At 41.3% G+C, this 21744-nt stretch overlaps 1 protein-coding gene across 1 annotated transcript in view; it reads left to right on the top strand.

Moving 5' to 3' along the window:
* LOC135224339 (ribitol-5-phosphate xylosyltransferase 1-like) overlaps positions 1 to 21744 on the top strand; it is a 52889-nt gene that overhangs the window by 19048 nt on the left and 12097 nt on the right. Inside the window, 5 exon segments of the mRNA XM_064263247.1 lie at positions 1589 to 1754; positions 12820 to 12969; positions 12972 to 12982; positions 14684 to 14811; positions 17237 to 17410. Coding sequence (XP_064119317.1) covers positions 1589 to 1754; positions 12820 to 12969; positions 12972 to 12982; positions 14684 to 14811; positions 17237 to 17410 — 629 coding nt within the window.

Genomic DNA, 21744 nt, shown 5'->3' with positions numbered 1-21744 from the left:
ATGAGAGATCCTTCTCTCTTGGTTACGTGTCTACGGATACGTTGCTGGGATAGGGAGCCGACACTGATCCTTAACTAGTGAGTTAAAAAATTTTATTTTAACATAAGTATACTATTTTCTTTGGGTTATTTGAAATGAGTTTGGGGATAGCTCTTTTCAAATTAAGCACAAACCCTCGTGTTAGGATCAGGTGATCGGGATCGGTGTTGTGCTCCTTAATTATGCCAGTAGGCATAGGTGTTTTGTCATGTAAGTGGATAGGACCCCTTTGACAAATAACCATTAGATTCTGTCAAGTAAGTGGATAAGACCCCATTGACAGATCTACAAGAACTCTTAGCCATTGGTCACATCCTCGCTGAGGCTCTTGAGACGAAGCAGACTCCTAGCAATAGCTAGGAGGTCAACCCTTCGTCTAAACACATAGGAACCAAGGTTTTATTTATTTATTACCTACAACGTATGTTGTTTACCTGTCTAATCAGTAATTAGCTGTCTCTTACCCACCGCCAAAGGTGCCAATCAGCTAAGTATATATCTGACAGGGAAGTTGAATGTATGAAAATGATATTGTTATTGTACAATAAAGTTTCATACATACTTACCTGGCAGATATATACTTAGCTATAGACTCCGTCGTCCCCGATAGAAATTCGAATTTCGCGGCACACGCTACAGGTAGGTAGGTCAGGTGATCTACCGGCCTGCCGCTGGGTGGCAGGAATAGGAACTATTACCTTCTAAGGACAGATTTTTCTCTTCCACCTGTCTCCTGAGGGGAGGCTGGGTGGGCCATTCAATCGTATATATCTGCCAGGTAAGTATGTATGAAACTTTATTGTACAATAACAATATCATGTTTCCTAAAATCCTTTTTCTGTCTCTCCCACCGCCAAAGGTGGGATTCAGCTATATATATATCTGACAGGTAAGTTTCATGAACAAAATGATATTGTTAAGATACAATAAAGTTTGTTCATACTTACCTGGCAGATATATATATTTTTAGTACCCACCCACCTCCCCTCAGGAGACAGTGGAGATAGAAATCTGATAGAAAATGGGAATGGTTCCTGATACCCGCCTCCCAGCGGCGGGAATGGGTACTAACCACCCTAACTCCCACTACGTGTGTCGTAAGTTTTAGAAATTCTGTCGGACTTCAGAGAATACAGCTATATATATATCTGCCAGGTAAGTATGAACAAACTTTATTGTATCTTAACAATATCATGTTTGAGAAATTCTTTAGTGAAGCATAAAATGTATAGGGACATTTATGACCCTGTTGGCCATAATGCAATGCTAGATATACTTTCCTAAACACTAAGAGATTGATGTGTTTGGAGAAAAATACATCTTTTAGAACTGTGAACTAGATTTGGTAGTTTAACAGCGGGATGTGATTAATTTAATTTTGTCCAAGTAGAAGAAGTGAGATACGAAAGTGCTGTGTAAAAATAACAAGTACATAGATTAAATACTGGATTGTTTATTTTATATAAATAATAACATTCATATTAGTAAAACATGGTTTGTTTAGCTACTGTCATCATTTCTTATATAAGATATATAAATGGACTTCCAGGGTGGTGCTGTGACACTTCCTGTTGTTGAGATGTGGAGTAAAGCAGCAATAGGGACTTACCTCTGGCAGCATATCCTTGAAGGTGAGGAGAGTTTGGATGAACTGATTCCAGGGGCAACAGTTGGTGAACTTACAATGCCAGCATTTGTCTTGAGATATAGATCAGGTGAGTGGTTAGAAATTTCTTTTATGATAAAATAAGGTTTTATATATATTTGCCTACCAAATAACTACATACATAGCTATTAGTTTCTAATTATCACTGGAGCTTAAATTTTGAAAGTCTTGGTAGCACTTGATTGTTTTGGGGAATAATAGGTGCAACATAGCTGAAGAGCTCAATTCATTTTTCCTTATGTCCATGAGAGGGAGGGCTCTGATCATGTAGTTACTTGGTAAGTATATTTAAAGCTCGTTATAAAAATTTTATTTTTATATAAGTAACTTACCAAGTAATGTCATAGCTGAATCTCACATTGACAGAAGGTGGGATACATGGACATATACTACTCAAAAACACCCAGTAATGGAAATGAATTTGAAATAGAAAATGTAGCTAGCATTGGTAAAAATGTTTGTTGTAACTTTGCATGGTGAGAGAACTACAGCGGAAAGACCCTGCCCTTGGCGGCTACCAAAGCGTTACAATAAAAACGAGCGCACTTGCTCTGGGTGCAGTACCACAATAAACCAGATAACCCTATTACCTACACATCACACAAAATTCAAATACCCACTGTCCATCCATTAAAAGAACTCACCAAGTGGTGGGTGGTACTCCAGGTACACAGTACCCCCAAGCTTCCCAAAACTCGAATTGACTCCGGACCCACTGGTCTGTTTTTTAGACCTGTGGAAACTGTGGGGAAGACCAATGTTGGATCTCTGCAACGTAGAAGAATTTTCGACTTCCTCTATGCTTTTCGCCAATTTTGGATCCTCAGGTATGGGCAAGAGACACCATGCTGGTTGACTTGTCTGACAATTCATTTACACATTCGCCCCATTCGGAATGATGAGAGAAGTATTGAAAAAGTTTTGTCTCCACCAAAGTGTATCAATGATCTTAATTGCACTATTTTGGCCATTTGGGGAATGGTTCCCTGAACTCATGAATCTGCTGGTAGATTTTCCAAGGCCTCTACCTCGAAAAATAAAAAAAAAGCTTCTCAGATAGCCCCATTTCAACTACTTCCATCAAAGGTTGTCCTTTCTGGCTCTGACAGGGTACAAAGTATTGAAAGACCCCTCAGAGCAAAGGGTTTTTCGAGAGCAGCTTCAGAAGCTATTTCCAAGTGCGGACGTCAATCATCAGCTAACATGTACCAAAGCAAGTGGTCAATTTTCTGAAGTTGGTGCAAAAGCAATAGAGTCTCTTCTAAGACAACTATGACAGATATAGTTGATTTTCTTTTATTCCTGAGAAAAGCAAAAGGCCTGTCCTCCTCTACCATCAAAGGATGCAGGGCTCTATTTGGTTCAGTATTTAAGCATAGGGGCCTGAATGTATTATCAAATCAAGACCTTTCGAATTTAGTTAGATTCTTTGATACAAAGAAAAAGAACCCGGAACTTGTCTCTTGGAATCTGGACATAGTCCTGAGGGATGTCATTTGAGAGTCACACTTGCAAGTGAGAGGAGAATGTCAGCTTTCGAAATTAAGAGCCCATGAATCAGGAAGCAAATTACTGGAGATGCAAGACATTATTTGTGACTCATTGTCTCTGGGATGTGGAGATGACATTTAAAGATTGCAGTACCTTAGGACCTTTATCTTTGGCTGGTATGGCATTGGGGGAGGAGTGTAGAAAGCACTTCTTCCATCTTCACCTTTTTTACTTGAATTTTAATGTTGAGTCCTATGGGTACAATGTGCCTGGGTACCCACCAGTTTTTATGGTTTGGTTGGTGGTAATTTTAATGATAATGTGTAGGTGACCGTTTGTTTTCTGGTTTTTATATTGTTGGTACTTTGCCCTTGGCAGGGGAGATTATTTAGTCCTTAATTGTGTTTGGAGGTATCCTTCGCTCTGAGGCTCCCATTCATGTAGAGGCAAGCCATGGCTGTGCTGCTCCACCTCTACTGGTTAAGTTGAGCGAGATACCAGAGACAGTACCATCCTAAGGCAGCTCTCTTAACAGGTAAGGGAACAACAAGTACTCTGGTAGTGCTAGGAGAAATGTTCTCTCAATTCATTGCAGTTATTAACATTGTTTGGGAGTAGAATAGTCCATGTATCCCACCTCTTGTCATTGTGAGAATCAACTTGGTAAGTTACATTTTTATAAAATTAGATTTATACTTACCAAGTAATTACAGAATGGGAGTCCACTTGCCTCCACACAAATGGACTTATACATAAATAAATTGGTTTTCTTTGCTCAGTTGTTCCTCTCCTTCCCAAGAGTTGGCGGGACTAGTTACCTTTGCCACTAACAAAATTTCAAACATTTTTAGCTGTTTATACTAGGAACCTATAGCTATGTCATAACTTGGTAAGTATATATAAAATCTAATTTTATTATAATTCATTCGTTACAGAGTGCAAATATAATTGCATCGTGAGCGGTGAATAATTTCCAGCAAGGATAATTTTGTTAATGGCTTTTTGGCATTTCAATTTTGCTTGAATAATGGCCAATTTCATTTACCTTGAACACATTGGATTGTTTGGATCAAGAGAGCTAAGCAGTGAGGTTGTGTTTGGTGATAAAAATCAAATCGACATTTTCATCTGGATGCTAGATGGATTCTGGGAGCTTTAGGTGTATTGTCTATAATGAAAAGGATAGAATTCCAACACTTTCTCACTCAAGAATTTCTTCCTTTTTGGAATAAGACAATGTCTAAATAACTCTTCAAGCTTTATTGTTTTGTCAGAACGTGCATGAATGACTCCTCACTTTGTTCTTTATGGTACCTGGCTTATTAACCTTGCTTACAACACCAGGCTTAATTATATGACCCACAGAAATGGCAAAAAGTGACGTTGTAAGTCTTGTTTTTATACATTCAACTTCCCTGGCAGATATATACTTAGCTATAGACTCCGTCGTCCCCGACAGAAATTCAAATTTCGTGGCACACGCTACAGGTAGGTCAGGTGATCTACCGCCACTGCCGCTGGGTGGCAGGAATAGGAACCATCCCATTTTCTAAGACAGATTTTCTCTGTCGTGGGTAGCCACAACATCGTTGTTGTTACCTCCTGACTTGATTTTCGTATTTCATCGCCGTTGATCTTCTGGACTGTCTTTTTGGTGACGTATTTGGATCTGTGGTTTGGCATACGCTTTTGTGGAACGTTTTTTGGATTTTGGCTTCGGATTTTGCTCAAAAATGTCTGATTCTAGCTGCGAAGTTAGAAGATGTGTGAATGAGGGTTGTTTGGTGAGGCTACCGAAAGTGTCGTTAGATCCTCACAAGGTATGCAAGAAGTGTAGGGGATATGAATGAACTAGAAATAACATGTGTGATGAATGTGTGAATATGGATGAGGAAGGATGGAAGACTCTAGATTCCTACTTAAGGAAACTAGAGAGAGATAGGGTTAGAAAGGCTGTCTCTAGAAGCATGAGTAGATCTCGCTCTAACGAGCCAGTTAGTATAACTAACCCCCAATTAATTGATTCCTCACTTGCAGTATCAACCTCTCCCGTAGCAGATGTTGCAAGTTCTGCTGCGGAGATTGCAAATTTGAAGTCTGCATTAAGAAGGATGGAGCTTGAAATGCAAGCTCTTAAAGGTAAGAATGTGGAAAGTGACATAAGTGTCCCCAGTGTAGTGGAGGGTGCGTCTGATCGGCTCTGTCTCGCTCCCAGACCTAGACCTCTTCCAAGCTCCCAGGCCCAGAGGAGAAGGAATGTCGACAGTCGTACGGAGGTTACGGAGAATCCCCACCGGTCAGGCGTCCCCTCAGCAGAATCTGTAGCGTCCCAAACTGCCAAGGATCGCCATTGGAAAGGCATCCTAAAAGAGTGCTTTTCGTCATCCGATTCGTCTCCTCGAAGAAGTGGATGGACTTCCGACGAACTGTCGCGTCCGATCAAGAGGAGTTGGAAAGCTCCGACGTTGGACTCGAGCCCGGAACGTTTCCCGGACGATTCTCCCTACGAGAGGAAAAGAGCCAAGAGGACAATATCTCGATCTCCTACGCCTTCCAGAGCGCATTCTCCTATTCATGGCAAAGAAAAGGAAGAAACCGCGACGGACATCCTACTTAAAATGCAGGAACAAATTTCCTCTTTAGTAGGAGTATTGAGAAAAGACCTTCCGAGGAGAAAGGACGATTTTCTTCCTGTTAAGAGATCTCGTCCTACGGGCATTCCGGACTCCAGACTTATCTCCTTTACTCCTCATACGAGTACAGAGAGGAATAAAGAAAGGACTAAAACTCATATAATTGGGACGCCACATACGGACAATGACGAAGAGTGTCCGAGTCAGACAGAACCACCCAGGCGCTCGGCGCCAGAATTGGACGAATCGGACAGGAAAAAGTGTCCTACGCGGACGGCGCCAACCAGACACCATTCGCCAGATGCGGACAGCCCGGACAGGCGAATATGTCCTATGCGGACAACTATGTCCAAGCGACTCGTGCCGATTGTGGACAACCTTGACAAGGCGGACAGCCTGGATTGGACAAAACGTTGTGCGCAGGCAACTCCGTCCAGGCGCCAGGCGCCAGAAGCGGACAAGACGGACAGGCAGAAGTGTCATACTGGAATGACACCAGCCAAGCGCCAAGTTCCATGTGTGGACAGCTCGGACAGACGACACGGTCCGAGACGGACAGATACGTCCAAGCGCATTGAACAAACCAGACTTTCGGCAACGGTTAAGCACCAAGCGCCAAGATTTTCCTCAAAAGAATCATACGGAGAAATCAACCAGGAAGCGTCTCTTTATGATTTGGACCAGGAGCGGATTTCTCTGGACAGAGACTAAAGGTGCCGCACAGGCGGCCGTCGTCCTGTTCATGATATGTCTGTTTCTGGTGGAGATCTGCCGCAAGCACTGCTGTCTCCTGAGAAGAATGCAATATGTCGCACAAGTGGCCGTCATTCTTGTCAGGAGGACTTAGATGATGATGGGGTTTTTTCTCAGGATCGGCATTCGCCGGACAGGGACGCAAGATGCCGCACAGGCGGCCGTCGCCCTTGTCGGGAGGGAGCTTATTCTGCGAAGAGCCCTTCACCTTGCGAGAAGAGACATTCTCCCTCGGCTAATAATGATTCTCCGGGGGAACTTGCATTGGAAGTTGTCTCTAACACCGAAGACCAAAAAGGGGCTGGACTATCGGACTACAAAGCGTTGGCTGCGCTTTTGCTCCAAGAATTTGGAGATTCTTTGAGTCCTGCCGCTCCTCCGTCTCCTCGGTCGCTTTTTACGAGCGCGAAAACCTCAAAGTCGTCCTCCTTCCTGAAGATGCGGCCGACAATTTCCATGAAGAAGGCTTTGCAGTCTTTTGGAAATTGCCTTAACTCCAAGAAGGAGGCGGGAAAGACTGTCTTTACCTGCCCTCCCTCCAGACTTTCTGGGAGGAGGGGTATCTGGTATGAGACAGGCGAAGCAATGGGACTCGCCCTCCCAGCTACTGCAGAGGCAGATTTTTCAACGCTGGTGGACGCGTCTAGGAGACACACTCTATCTTCAGCCAAGACAACTTGGGGAATGTCTGAAATGGACCATCTCCTCAAGGGATTGTTCCGTGTCTTGGAAGTTTTCAACTTTCTGGACTGGTCCCTTGGGGTGATGGCCAAGAGGACACAAGACAATGAACAACTGAGCCCCGATGTCCTTAATAGTATTTTGACTTGTATGGACAAGGCAGTGCAAGACGGATCGGGAGAAGTGGCCTCCCTTTTCGGGGCGGGAATACTTAAGAAGAGAACTGTATTCAGTTCTTTTCTTACGAAAGCTGTCTCTCTGGCACAGAGGTCGTCCCTTCTGTACGCTCCTCTGTCTAACCAGCTTTTCCCTTCTCAGTTAGTGAGAGATATTTCTCACTCACTTACTGAGAAGGCGACACAAGATCTTCTGGTTCAGTCAACCAAAAGACCGAGGACAGCTGTTCCTGCCACGAAGGGGGAGACACGGATCCCAAAGCCGCCCTTTCGAGGGAGTTCGTCTTCTAGATCCTCCTTTAAGAAGAGAGGAGCAGAAAGAAGAGGTAGGTCTTCTGCCTTTAGACCTACCAAGAAAAGCAAGTGAACCTCAAGTCCTCCAAACACCAGTAGGCGCCAGACTTCTGAACTTTGCAGAAGAATGGGCGTCGAGAGGGGCGGACAACTGGTCCCTGTCAATTGTGAGGAGAGGATATCTCATCCCCTTCAGGGACAGACCTCCCTTGACGTCTACTCCGAGGGAACTGTCGGCGAAGTACACGGACCCTGTCAAGAGGAAGACCCTTCTTCAACTAGTAGAACAAATGTTGGACAAGGAGGCCATAGAATTAGTACAGGATCCACACTCTCAGGGCTTTTACAATCGACTGTTCCTCGTACCAAAAGCCTCGGGAAGGTGGAGACCTGTCCTGGATGTGAGCGCACTGAACCGATTCGTAGAGAAACAGAAGTTCTCTATGGAAACATCCAACTCGGTTCTGGCGGCTCTGCGTCCAGGAGATTGGATGGCCTCCTTGGATCTACAAGACGCATATTTTCACGTCCCTCTGCATCCGTCATCGAGGAAATATCTACGATTCATGATGCCGGGAAAGGTCTTACAATTCAGGGCCATGTGCTTCGGCCTGTCTACGGCTCCTCAAGTGTTCACCAACCTGATGAGGAACGTAACACGGTGGCTTCATCTGGAGGGGGTGAACATATCCCTCTATCTGGACAACTGGCTAATAAGGGCCAAATAAAAACAACAATGTTTGGAGGACTTGGAAACGACTTTGAATCTCGTTCACTCACTCCGACTGCTCGTGAACCTCGAGAAGTCTCAGATGATCCCCAGCCAGGACACTGTCTATCTGGGGATTCAGATGGATTCTCGGGGTTTTCGAGCTTTTCCATCGCAAGACAGAATTGCTCGAGGCTTGGAGAAAGTCTCAACCTTCTTAGGGAAAGAACGAAGCTCAGCGAGGGAATGGTTAAGTCTTCTGGGCACCCTTTCGTCGCTGGAGCAGTTCGTTTCCTTAGGGAGGCTCAATCTGAGACCTCTGCAATTTTACCTGCAAAGAATGTGGGACAGAAAGAAAGGGGATCTTTCGGATCAGTTTCCCATTCTACAAGAAATAAAATACACCTGAGGTGGTGGTTAACCCCGCTTCAGAAGAACGAAGGTATATCCCTTGCGATTCGGAACCCTCTCCTAGTGTTGTTTTCCGACGCCTCGGAAACGGGATGGGGAGCAACCCTAGGAAAGAAGGAAGTGTCAGGAACCTGGACAGGAGAACAGGTGTCCTGGCATATAAATGTAAAAGAACTTATGGCAGTTCATCTAGCCTTGAAGAACTTCGAGTCGGAGGTCAGAGGCATGGTAGTCCAGGTAAATTCGGACAATACCACGGCTCTGTCTTACATCCGAAAACAGGGGGGGACTCACTCGCTCACACTATACAAGATAGCGAGAGACCTCTTGATATGGGCAGAGGAACGAGGCATTGTACTGTTGACGAGGTTTGTACAAGGGACCAAAAATGTCAGAGCAGACAGACTCAGCAGGAAGAACCAGGTCCTTCCAACAGAGTGGACCCTCCACTCCGAAGTCTGCCGAAAGCTCTGGTCTCTCTGGGGGAAGCCTCAGATAGACCTGTTCGCCACGTTCCTCTCCAGAAGGATGGAAAACTTTTGCTCCATTGTAGAAGATCCAAGAGCAATAGCAATAGATGCCTTTCTCATGGACTGGTCGGGCATAGATGCCTACGCTTTTCCCCCTTTCAAGATTCTGGGGGAAGTGTTAAGAAAGTTCCGTTCCTCGGAGGCGACGAAACTGACACTCATTGCCCCATATTGGCCCGCTCGAGACTGGTTCACAGAGGTACTGGAATGGACGGTGGACTTCCCCAGATCTCTTCCCATGAGGACAGATCTGCTCAAACAACCCCACTTCGAGAGATATCACGGAAACATCCACACTCTCTCCCAGACTGCCTTTCGACTATCGAAAGACTTGTCAGAGCGAGAGGCTTTTCTCGAAAAGCTGCAAGCGCAATTGCCAGAGCCCGCAGATCCTCTACTCTGCGGGTCTATCAATTGAAGTGGGAAGTCTTCCGTAGATGGTGTAGGTCGAAGAAGCTGTCCTCTTCCGATACCTCTGTGACCGATATTGCTGATTTCCTTCTCTTCCTTAGAGAGGAATCACGTTTAGCTGTTTCTACCATAAAAGGTTATAGAAGTATGCTCTCTGCTGTATTTAGAAACAGGGGCCTTAACATAGAGGACAATAAGGATCTCCATGATTTGATACGATCCTTTGGTACTACAAAGTCTAAGTCTTCTATCACTCCAAGTTGGAACCTAGATGTGGTCCTCCAGTTTCTCTCTTCGGATACTTTCGAACCACCTGATAAGGCATCCTTTAGAGACCTCTCGAGAAAGTGCATTTTTCTCTTGACCCTTGCGACGGCCAAGAGGGTCAGTGAGATACATGCATTAGACTCTCGGGTAGGTTTTAGAGGAGATTCTGCTGTTGTCTCTTTCCAACCTCTGTTTTTGGCCAAGAATGAGAATCCTTCTAAACCTTGGCCCAGAAGTTTTGAAATCAAGGGCCTCTCTCCCCTTGTGGGTAGAGAAGCAGAAAGGTCTCTCTGTCCGGTCAGAGCATTGAAGTTTTATCTGAAGAGAAAGAGTCAACTTCAGGGTTGTAATCAGAGCCTATGGTGCGCGGTAAGGAACCCGAAGAGGCAAATGTCGAAGAACGCATTAGCATTCTTCGTGAGAAATGTGATAACGGAGGCTCACATGAAATGCCAGGAGAAAACATTTAAGCTGCTTGGGGTTAGAGCACACGAAGTCCGTGCAATTGCAACTTCCCTAGCCTTTAATATAAATATGTCAATGAAAGACATATTAGCAGCAACATATTGGAGATGCAACTCGGTATTTGCCTTCCACTACTTAAAAGATGTCCGTGCTGGGGCAGGGAGCTGGTGCTGATCCTTAAATAATATTGTTTTTAACTATAAAATTATTTGGTTTTGAGTTTTTATGGTCGTTTGAAAGGATGTTTGGGGGATAACTCTTTTCAATCGTAGTACTAACCCCGGTTTTAGGATCAGGTGATCGGGATCGGTGTTATGCTCCTTGATGATGCCATATGGTAAGGTGTTTTGTCATGTAAGTGGATAGGACCCCATTGACAAAGATCCTTAGGTTCTGTCGAGCAAGTGGATAAGACCCCATCGACAGACCATCAAGAACTCTTAGCATGAGGTCACTACCTCTCTGAGGCTCTTGAGGCGATGTAAGCTCCTAGGCAGTAGCCATGAAGTCTTTCGCCGACACAGGTAGGAACCAAGGTTTCTTATATTTTTGTTACCTACAACGTATGTTGTACCCTGTCTATTCAGTAATTAGCTGTCTCTTACCCTCTGCCAAAGGTGCCAATCAGCTAAGTATATATCTGCCAGGGAAGTTGAATGTATAAAAATGATATTGTCATGATACAATAAAGTTTTATACATACTTACCTGGCAGATATATACTTAGCTATAGACTCCGTCGTCCCCGACAGAAATTCGAATTTCGTGGCACACGCTACAGGTAGGTCAGGTGATCTAACGCCACTGCCGCTGGGTGGCAGGAATAGGAACCATCCCATTTTCTAAGACAGATTTTCTCTTCCACCTGTCTCCTGAGGGGAGGCTGGGTGGGCCATTTAATAGTATATATCTGCCAGGTAAGTATGTATAAAACTTTATTGTATCATGACAATATAATTTTTCCATACCGTGAACCCTTTAGTCTGCTTTGCACTTTTACTGAATGTTTGATTCTGTAACATTTTACAGAACAATTCGTTTTCATTGGAGTCAAAAACTTGTTCTGGAAGGTCTTTACACTTTTGGGCCAATATCATCATTCTCAGAATCTATGGAACTATCTTTTTCTTATATACAGCAATTATTTTGGTGTTACTTCTCCAGTAGGTGATTTAGTAATAGCTGTGTACAGGCTGCCACAGCCATTGCAAGGATACTGGCCCAGGAAATTTGAAAGAGGAATATCAGTAACTCAGAAACCCTCCCTTGGGGGATTTATTCAATTTCCTGAATTTTTTTATTATGGCATGAATCCTCAGTCCTTACAGGTGAGTCTGATGTACTGTATCCTTGCACTGTATATGACTTGTTCAGTTGTCAGTATCATTAAATATTTTAACAAGATCACTGGGTAACATTCTAGAATCTCTTAAAGCAAATGAGTGGCCAGAATTGATGAAGGGAAAGTTGAAGAGGTTGGATAACAAAAATTAAAGAGATTTTAGGGAACTGATGAAAAGCAAGAGGCAGAAAGTAATGCAGCTGGGGGTCAAGGGTATTCTGCAAGGAACCATAAATACATTAAGACAGTAGTTTTAAACTATAACGTCCGTGACCTCTCAACACCTCTGTTCTTTAGTTCAAGTTTCAAAAATTGTTAATCATGATACTTTGAAGTTTCATAAATTGTTGATCAAGATTCTTTCATTCTGTATACGTACTTAGAAAAGAGCAAGTGGTGAGAGAAGTTGGCTCTGGGCTGGATGATGGCAAGTCTAAACTTGATGGTCATCGGTCATAAACTATCATTATCACATAGGACATATACACATACATATTGCAGTTTATTATATTAAGATTATACACATACATATTGCAGTTTATTATATTAAGATTTTCCTCTTTGATTCTGTATTATGTTGCTAGGTATCTAATCAGAGATACTGTAAATGCCTTTCAGATGTATTGTGATTGGCTCATGTTTTTAACAGAAAAAGGTTTATTGACACTGAGAATAAAAACTTGTTAGGAATTACAGTTTTTGTATCAGGTGATTATGGGCTGTGAAACACAAACTTTTGAATAATTGTAGATTTGTAAAACTGAGATACTTGCATGAAAAAAGTTGAAGTGTCTTTCATAAATAAATATTGACAAGCAGGACATGGCTGACTTCAGATCCCTGTCATTACAGTTCACTTTTGTTTTATTATTTATTGTAAATGGGAATTGGTGGATTTTATTTCATATTTTTTTCCAGTAGTACTTTCATAAATGTGTTTTCTTTTCAACAGGTCCTGGTATTGTACCTGAGACAGTGCCACATGATGTAACTCACTTAGTGCTTGTGGTCAATGGGCGCACAGAGGAAAAAATTGGGCATGCAAAAGTTTGGCTGGATGATTTAGTTACATGGGAGAAACCTCCAGTGACAATTTTACTTATGTGGGAAATGAAGTAAGCTGCATATAGTTTTTGCATATGTTGTATATTGCTGATGTTATATAAGGATTGCTGTGGAAATAAATTGGCATGTCATGGAATTGCAAAGGAAGATATGTTTCTTAACTTTTTTGTGATGTGTTTTGTAAGTTCTGCCAGATTAGTTGTATTATTAATTGTCATCCAGACAATGGTTGGACGGAAATTATCAAGTTTCATTATTCAAGGCTTTGCCATTAAAGTAGTTGACAGAATAAGAATTAGCTTTTTGCGTAAAATCCAACACTAGAAAGGCAAGAAATATGATGCTAGATTTAAAATTAATTTCTGGGTTGTTCCATCACAATCCCACATGTATATGACTGACTTGTGATCTCAGTCACACCAGTGTTTTGTATATTAGACAAAAGTTTTATTGTGCCAACTTTGGATCCACATGTCGGGTCTCCTCAGTGGCAGCATCAGCTGTATCTCCTTGTCCAATGTACGAGATTTCTCCAATCCTCCTGCATAAAATTCAAACTGGATTGGCAGCGGGGAGAGAGATGGGGTTGTATTTAAAACAAGGAGACAGTAACCTTGTTGGAGGACTTGTTGTCCCCCAGGATTTGGCCTCAGTGGACTTCCAGACCTCCCACATAAGTCCTTCAGATCCTCTGTAGGTTGATCAGTTCCAGAGGAGTTTAATGTTGCCCTCTTGCTTGGTGTCTCGTCTTGCCTGGTAACAGTCGTGAGTGCTGAATGCTCCCTTAGGTTGGAGACTGTAGAGGTAGAGGTGAGGGGGAAGGTTCTGCAATATGTGCATTCTTCATACTTCTAGAGTATGTATATTTCTTGGAAAGCAAAGCAGGCTCCAGTACTATTTCTTAGTAAGGAAATAAAGGGACTGTACTTTATATCCAAAAGGAGGGGAAGTCACTGGAAGAGTTGGAAGTTGTCGTGATGAGAGAGCATTTCCCTAATTTTGGGGCTTGATCTACCAATCAGGTACTTGTGGTATTCCTGGTTTTCTTTTCTCCTTGACTGACTTCCATCTGAGGAGTTACTCCTTGCAGGACTTCTGTTATTGGAAAGGCTGGGGCTTGTGGGTTGCTTCTTAGCATAAGGGCAAATGTTTTAATTTTGAAAAGTGAGTCATAACCACTTCTCAAACTCACTGAGAATGACAGTCAATCCTTCCTGGTTTTTTTGTTGTAAAAGTCCCTTTTGATAGCTGTAGGGTATCAGCCTGAATCATTGCAGTTTGGACACGGGCTAGAGTCTGGTAGAGGATGGTCCACAGAGGCTGTTGAAGGTGTCATACTCCTTGGAGAAGTTGTCATGTGGGCAGACACAGTTGTTATGGCTGCATTGGAGAAGCAGTTGTCCAGCCTAAGGCATAAGAAACTGCTGCTGAAGGAAGCAGTGTTCCTGGCAACTGTGTCTGGTATGGGGTTATGATTAAAGAAATGTAAACTAGTAACCGTTTCTTGATATTTATGGCTGCATTTCAGCCTTGCAGTTGTCTTGTAGTTTTATTTTGATAAGATGCTGTATGAATTGATATTTTATTTTGAAATATTTAACTAATGCTATGATGTGCTATTTTTATTTTGAACCATGGAAATTTTTTCTGAAATGAATAGATAGACTGTTTTTTCATATTTAATAAACTAACTAGAGAGTTAGACAGTTTTTAAAGGCTTGTAAGTACTTAAAAGATAATTCTTTTTAAAGAAATGTGAAAACCGTTGGATTGATAAATATATGGCACCAAAAGGACCCGTAACATCTGTTCTGCTTACTTATGATGACCCACGAGTGGACCAAGTAACCTTTCATCAGTGGCCCCTAGGTGTAGCAACGTAAGTTATTGTTATTAATTTGAGTCACTTCTAGAAAATAGTAGGTAAGAATTTGTTGAATACATGCTACAAAGTAAGATGTGTATATTGACCATTGTTGATGATGTGGCTTGTATATTTGGGATAATATGTAGACCACCCAAGATTACATTCATCTCTACATCTTAGATTAAAGTTATGGGAAAAGGTTCAAGTCATCATGAAATTCCAAAGTAGGTGGAAATGATATTTTTTAATTCTTAACCTCAATATTGTTTGGTTTACGGAACTTTTGTAATGTAAAGTTATACAATGTTTTAATTTTTTTGCAATTTCTTTTGTAATTTGCTTTATCCATAGTTTTTAATTTATTATACTTGTTCTGCAAGTTACTTCATAATTTCTTTTCTTATGTATTAGGTTTAAAAGGGTTTTTGTTACTGACAGGTATTAAATGCTAATAGCAAGGCTAGGGTTTTCATGTTACATGAATAGCGTTGTAAGGATAATCACATATTAGTGCAAGAAAATCATTTTATTGCTAAGGAATTGTGGTTAAACATCAAATAAAAATAATTAGGTATGAAAGATATACTATTAGGGACCAAAAAGTTTCCAGCAAGAGTACTTTTTATGGACGAAAAGCCATTAGAAGCCTAATGGCCCTTGGTCTTCTGTAGGTCCAGCCCAAGAATACCAGGTTTTATGAGTGTTCTCACTCATACTTAAATCTCTCCTTAGATTATGTGCAAAGAATGAACTAGTACACTTTTAAGATAATTTATCTAAACACTATACATATATCACAGAACATCATAAACAACATGCAGTAGAACATAAATGGCTGGTCATTATAGGTCTAAATATTTCTCAGGTGTAGGATTTGCAGCCTTTTCACCCAATAAAACATACCAGTTTTCCTTGCCTAACAATGTCTGTTTTCAAAGCAGGATTATGTGCTGTAGAATCAGCCATTGAAATTATTAAAGATATCCCATCACAGATAGTCTAGAACTCCTATAGAAGCACTCTTTAATTAATCACTTCACAAATTTTATGATGGTAAAAATGTAATGGTATGTTGGATTCCTGTCTGTGGATTAAAGCAAATGAAGCAGCCGATAAAGCAGCCAAAACTGAAACTACTATGACAAGATTACATAATACCTATAAAATTAATTCTAAACAGTAAATGGCAGAACATATGGAAATTGAGCTTCCTAATAACAAATTAAAATAGATCAAGCCCAATGTTGTAATATATAATTCATCTTATCAAAATGAATGGCAAGTAATTTTGACTTGTCTAAGAATTAGTTGCTCTCACTTGACTCAAGGATGTTTGATGAATAGGCCACCAAGTCCAATCCCATTATATACAAGATGTAAGAAATCCCAACAGTTTCACATTCTTTTTTTCATGTGTGAATGTCTAAAAGGTAAATAGCTAATGAATGTCAAGTTTTGGAAACAAATGGACTGAGCAATTTTGTAAAAATTTCTGTAATTTTCAAATAACCCAGTTGTAAAACTTTTTAAAAAGTCTTGATTTAATATATAAAATCTGAACTTCGTGATTAATAAAGACATCATTTGCTCCAGCCCTCTAAGAGGTTAGTAGATTGGCTTGGTGGTCTGGTGAAATTACTTAAATCTCTTGAAGGCATAAGGCATCATGTTAGACTCCATAGTGAAGGGAAAGGTAACAAATAACCATAAATGCATTGTATAAAAACTCTGTGTTGTTCAGTTTAAGAAATTAGTGCTCTCAGGCATCAGTATTGCTAGTGTAATTCGTTCTATTTATTCTTTTAATGTTGCTAACAATATTGTGTAGCCTCGTGCACTTTCCCTCTAAACGTATATAATTAAAAGAGTTGCATGGAACTGAAACTACTGTATTCATTATTATTTCTGAAACTTGTTCATATTGTTGATTATTTTGCCTTGTGGGATAGTATAGATCCATCCTTAGCTTTTTTAATGGGAATACTTGAGGTTAAAATCCAGATGATTATCTAGCTTTGTGCTAAAAGCTGGACATTGCTTTTATTGTTTTTAATAATTGTAAACTTTCCATTATTAAAATTATTTAATGGAGTGGTTTTCAATTGTAACCAGCCTTGCAGTTGGAAAAACTAACTTGGAGCGTCTTGGGTTAGTTAAGATGGTAGTAGAAATGGTCCTTAGTTTAGAGCTTGGTAACTGTTGGTGCTAATGTAAGTTATTGCATAATCATTGTCATTGTAATATTAGGATTGGACATTCTGTATGATTGTTAGCAGTACATGTTTGAAATATTGTAAGAAATATGAATAATGTATCCATAACATCAGTGAAATATTCTGATTGTGTTAATACTAGAAATACTGATGCTGCCGCTACTGTTGATGAAAGTGGTCAGGGAATGGCTTTATAGTAATGCAGTTATGTCTTTTATTCATAGGTACAGACAGTTCCCTGTTATTGAAGAAGAGAAGATTTCACCTGAAGCTCCAAGGAAGTATGTGTGTAATCTACGTGCAACATTGCATCCCAATTCAAGTAGGATTGCACTCCACAATTTCTTGAAGAATGATGACTTTGCTTCTGCCAGCTGTTTTATATCGGTTAGAGAAAAGTATGTATACATTGTATGTTCATATTTTAGACTACTGATGCATTGTAGTGTTTTATCATATTTTGGGCCATTCTGCTGTAGTGAGGAAAATTATTTAGGCAATTCAAATGAAAATTTATCTTAATAGGTTAACATCTCATTTTTATATACATTAAATGTTTTTAAAGTTGTGTCAAGTGAAAACTTTTCATTCATAAGTGTAATCCCATAACAAAGGGCACCTCTTGCTTTGTCTAGTGAAGGCACTGAGGCTATACTTGAGGAGGACCATAATTCAGGGTTGAAACCTTTTGCAGACCATTTTTTCCATGGTCTAAGGGAGGAAACATGTTGCAAAGAACACCGTCTGCTGTTCACTTGGCAGGTGATTTTCTGCAAGTGCACAAAGTTAGAAAACTGTCTATTCTTGTTGCTTTTTATGCATAATTTAGAATCATCTTTATCACCTCCTTTATGTTCAGGTACTTGCCAATGCCACTTATCATTGCTACTTTTTGTATGAGAGATGTTACTCTTAACGGGTTGGACTTGTATACATTGTAACCAGTAGTTGTGGCATGTTTTACCTAAGGGGGGGAAAATTTGGCACTCCTCGTCTTCCAATTTATCATAACTTGTCTTCATTTCTCATTCATGGCATTTTTAGAAGATGTAGACTTCCTAAGGTAATATACTATGTTTCACATGGCTAGTAAGTGTAGTTCTTTTCCTGTTCTGTAAGACCTACCTGATACAAGACCCTTTTTTCACATAGCATTAGCTGTTCTCCTTGGGTGTGTAATAGAAAAAAAAGATACGCATGACAATAATAGAACAAACGCCAAGACTAAGACCAAACTGGGTTTGCGTTATATCAAAAGGGAAAACCAGGTTAGAGAGGGAAAGAAAAAGAAGGGCTCATAGGCTATAACGAGTTGATAGCAACTATGTAGCATAACTGTTGGAATATCTACACTGCAAGAAAGAGCAAAAATAACAAAATATAACAGAGAATAACTTATTACACTATTTCAAAATAGGCAAAAGATTTCAAAACAAAAATTATATTAAAAAATGAAAAGAATAATAATTGAGAATTAAGTTGAATGGCAGGAAGCAAAAGAGACATGTCTGTCTCAGATGCATCCACAAGGAAAAGTGAATACATACCAACTGGATAGCAGTGATTCCTCTCTTGCCATCAGTAGCCAACTGCCTGTTTTTTTAGTTAAACAGCTGGTCTCCAGCTTGAGTGAAAACAAATTACTTTAAAAAAATTTTATTTGAATGGGTTAGTATGAAAAAAATATGAGTTACCTAATACTCTGAGGAATGTCTTCTCAAGATAAAAAAAAATTGAAATTTTTGCTTGGGGCTATTCTTATTGTTTCCTTATCTCAGAGATTGCCTCTATTGGCAATATTCCTTGCATACAGTTTACAACATTAAGGAGTATTAAAATTGCTTATGAAAGTGTCAGAATTTTTGTTGTACATTTAATTTCTTCTTTAGTTATAATTTTTTTTTTGTAAAACTTGCACGAGAAAGAAATGCATTTGCAAGTATGAGGGAGTGTTGAAAATATGACAAAATCACATAGAATAACATTTCAGTGTACAGTATTGAACATTCTTTAGTTTGTATCTTTTTGTTATTTTTATAGTTGTAGAAGAGGCAAATGAATGTAAAGTAACGTTATCTACCCTAATGGGACTGAAATGGATGTTCATAGCAGTCTCATTGTAAGTTTCTGCTCACCAACAACCAAGTAAGTTCTGATATTGTGGGATATAATGGCAGTGTGTTGCTCCCTTTCCTATGAGACCTTCTTTCTGTATTTGATATTAAATTATTGTTTGTTCATGAAACTTACCTGTCAGATATATATATAGCTGTATTTTCTGAAGTCCGACAGAAATTCAAAAACTTCCGGCACACACAGTGGTCGGCCAGGTGGTTAGTACCCATTCCCGCCGCTGGGAGGCGGGTATCAGGAACCATTCCCATTTTCTATTCATAATTTTTCTGTCGCCGGTGCTGGAAACACCTGTTTTCAGTACCTCCGTCTTAGGATTTTGGAAACTTCATTGCCGCTAAATATCCTAATTGTCTTTTGATTTATTGACTTGGATTTGTGGCTAGGCATACGCTATCTTAAATTGTTTTGAATATGATTCATTTTTGTATATCTGAATCTAGTTAGGCTAGTTTCAGAGGGTGTTGTCTGCTAAGACAGGGTGTGGCTACCGAAAGCTTCGGTAGTTCCGCACTTGATATGCACGAGGGCTATGGGTCTTGCTTCTTTGTTGAGATTTGTCATGTAAGGAGTGTGAGACTTTGTCTAATTCCGTAAGGAAGACGTATGATTCGTATGTACGCAATTAATCAGTAAACAAAAGTCAGGGTAGGCTAACCTACCTGTAGACTTTATTTTGCCTAACCCTGTAGTATGGCCTACGGGCTATAAATATGTCTCGTGAGGTAATGCCCTTTACGTTATAGATTCCATCTGTATCTTGGAATCTAAGGTGCTCGCTCTCCTATCATTGTGGTGAAGAGTGCTACTTCTGTAGTTGTTACTCCTAACCCTGTAATGTTGCCTTCGGGCCCTAAACAGTTTCTGTAGAGGGTATTGACCTTTCTCTGATACTCTATCGATTCGTAACTTAGAATCGAAAGTGCTGGCTTTGGAGAGCAAAAGTGAAGTGGCTAAGTGCAGTGACAGTGCCCCTTGTGTAGTGGAGGGTGCGTCAGATCGGCCTTATTTCGCCTCTAGGCCGGGACCTCTGCTTGACTCCCAGGAACAGGGAGAGAGCATGTCGAAAGCCGAAGGAGGGTTACGAGGAACTCCCACCGATCTGACGTGCCTTCGGCAGACCTGAAGATACTCCCAGGCTGCCAAAGTTCGTGCACGAATCCTGAAGGATTGCTTCTCGTCCTCCGAAGCGTCCTCCCTGCGCAGGGTTTGGAGCTTTCGGAAGAACTCGCGCCCTCTAAATAGAAGCTTTATAGAAGAGGACGTTTCACGTCCTCTCTCTCTCTCTCGTCATGCGTTGCAGTGAGAAGTAAGAAGGCGAACGTCGCCTGAACTCGTGTACGTCTTTCCACCGAGAAAAGGGAAAGCAAGTCATAGTAGCAGAACGCTTTTGAGCGCGGACGTCCTAGCTTTGTTGCTGTGAGAATAAGAAGGCGTTCCCTCGCCCCGGGTATTCTCACACGATCAACCCTTCACCTGAGACTGCTTCGTGCAGTCGGTTTTCTCTCCGAGATGTTTCTCGCTCTTCCCTGAAGGCAGTTTCTCTCGCTTGCATTGACGCCTGTCAGGAGCGTGACGCTTTTCTGCACGCTTCTTTTGACGCTCGGCTTGAACGGGACGCTCGGATGGACGCCAGGCGTGCGCGGGTGCACGCTAAGCGCACGCGGATGGACACCAAGCGCGCGCCAATTGGACGCCGAGCGCGAGCCAGTGGACGCCGAGTGCGCTCCAGTGGACGCCGAGCGTGTGCCAGGCACCAGCGCACGCCAGGTGTGTCGCCTGCTGAACGTTTCTTTTAACTCTTCAAGCTGATTTGGGCCTAAAGATTTTTTACCTACCTTCGGTGATCCCTTCTACCTCGCCTGCGAAGAATGTGAAGTAAGCAGTGCTTCGGAGGAAGCTTAAAGTGAAAAGGCAACTTCGTTTTCGAAACCCAGCAAGACCACGGGTTTCGTGAATTCTAGAGGTCGCTGTCAGTTAATATTGCTTTTCGTAAAGTCCAGGATTGGATGGAGTTATGGAAAGCTCAAGGAAAGATCTCTTTTGCTCTACCGCAGTCAAGACTTTGCGGTAAGGCAGCTATGGGTTATGTAAAAGCTCGACGTCCTGCACGTCAGGACTCTCGGCAACGTTCAGTAGGATTCTTGCAAAGGCACTCATCAAAAGGACGCTCTTCAGGAAAGCACAAGACAGGACTTCCTTTGCCATACTGCCAATAAATTTTAAGCTTTAGCAGGCATTAGTTGTGATACGGGAGAGGAAGCTGGTTGGAGAGTTTCTTCCTCTTCCCAGGATAATTTTGCAAGCTTTTTAGCCCATCTGAAAGGGCTTTTCAGATGATAGATTTTGTTAGTTCTTAGTCGGGACTACGCTGCCGAATTGAACATCGTCGTTCTACCTGTCGTAAGCCGTCTCTTAACAGGATTCTTGCCCCTTCCTCGTTTGAGACGGGAATCGAAAATAAAATGCTCGACTTCCTGGATTACGTTTTGTCAATTCAGTGAATTTCCCCCATTGACAATATACTATCGTTTTGTCAAGTAAGTGGGTATCCCCTCATTGACAAAATATCTCTTTGTCCCGTAAATGGGTTAGTTCT

The sequence above is a fragment of the Macrobrachium nipponense genome, chromosome 12 (genome assembly GCF_015104395.2).
Source record: "Macrobrachium nipponense isolate FS-2020 chromosome 12, ASM1510439v2, whole genome shotgun sequence".
Lineage (NCBI taxonomy): Eukaryota > Metazoa > Arthropoda > Malacostraca > Decapoda > Palaemonidae > Macrobrachium > Macrobrachium nipponense.
Note: the sequence above shows the minus strand (reverse complement) of the source record. Positions and strands in the feature narration are given on the sequence as shown.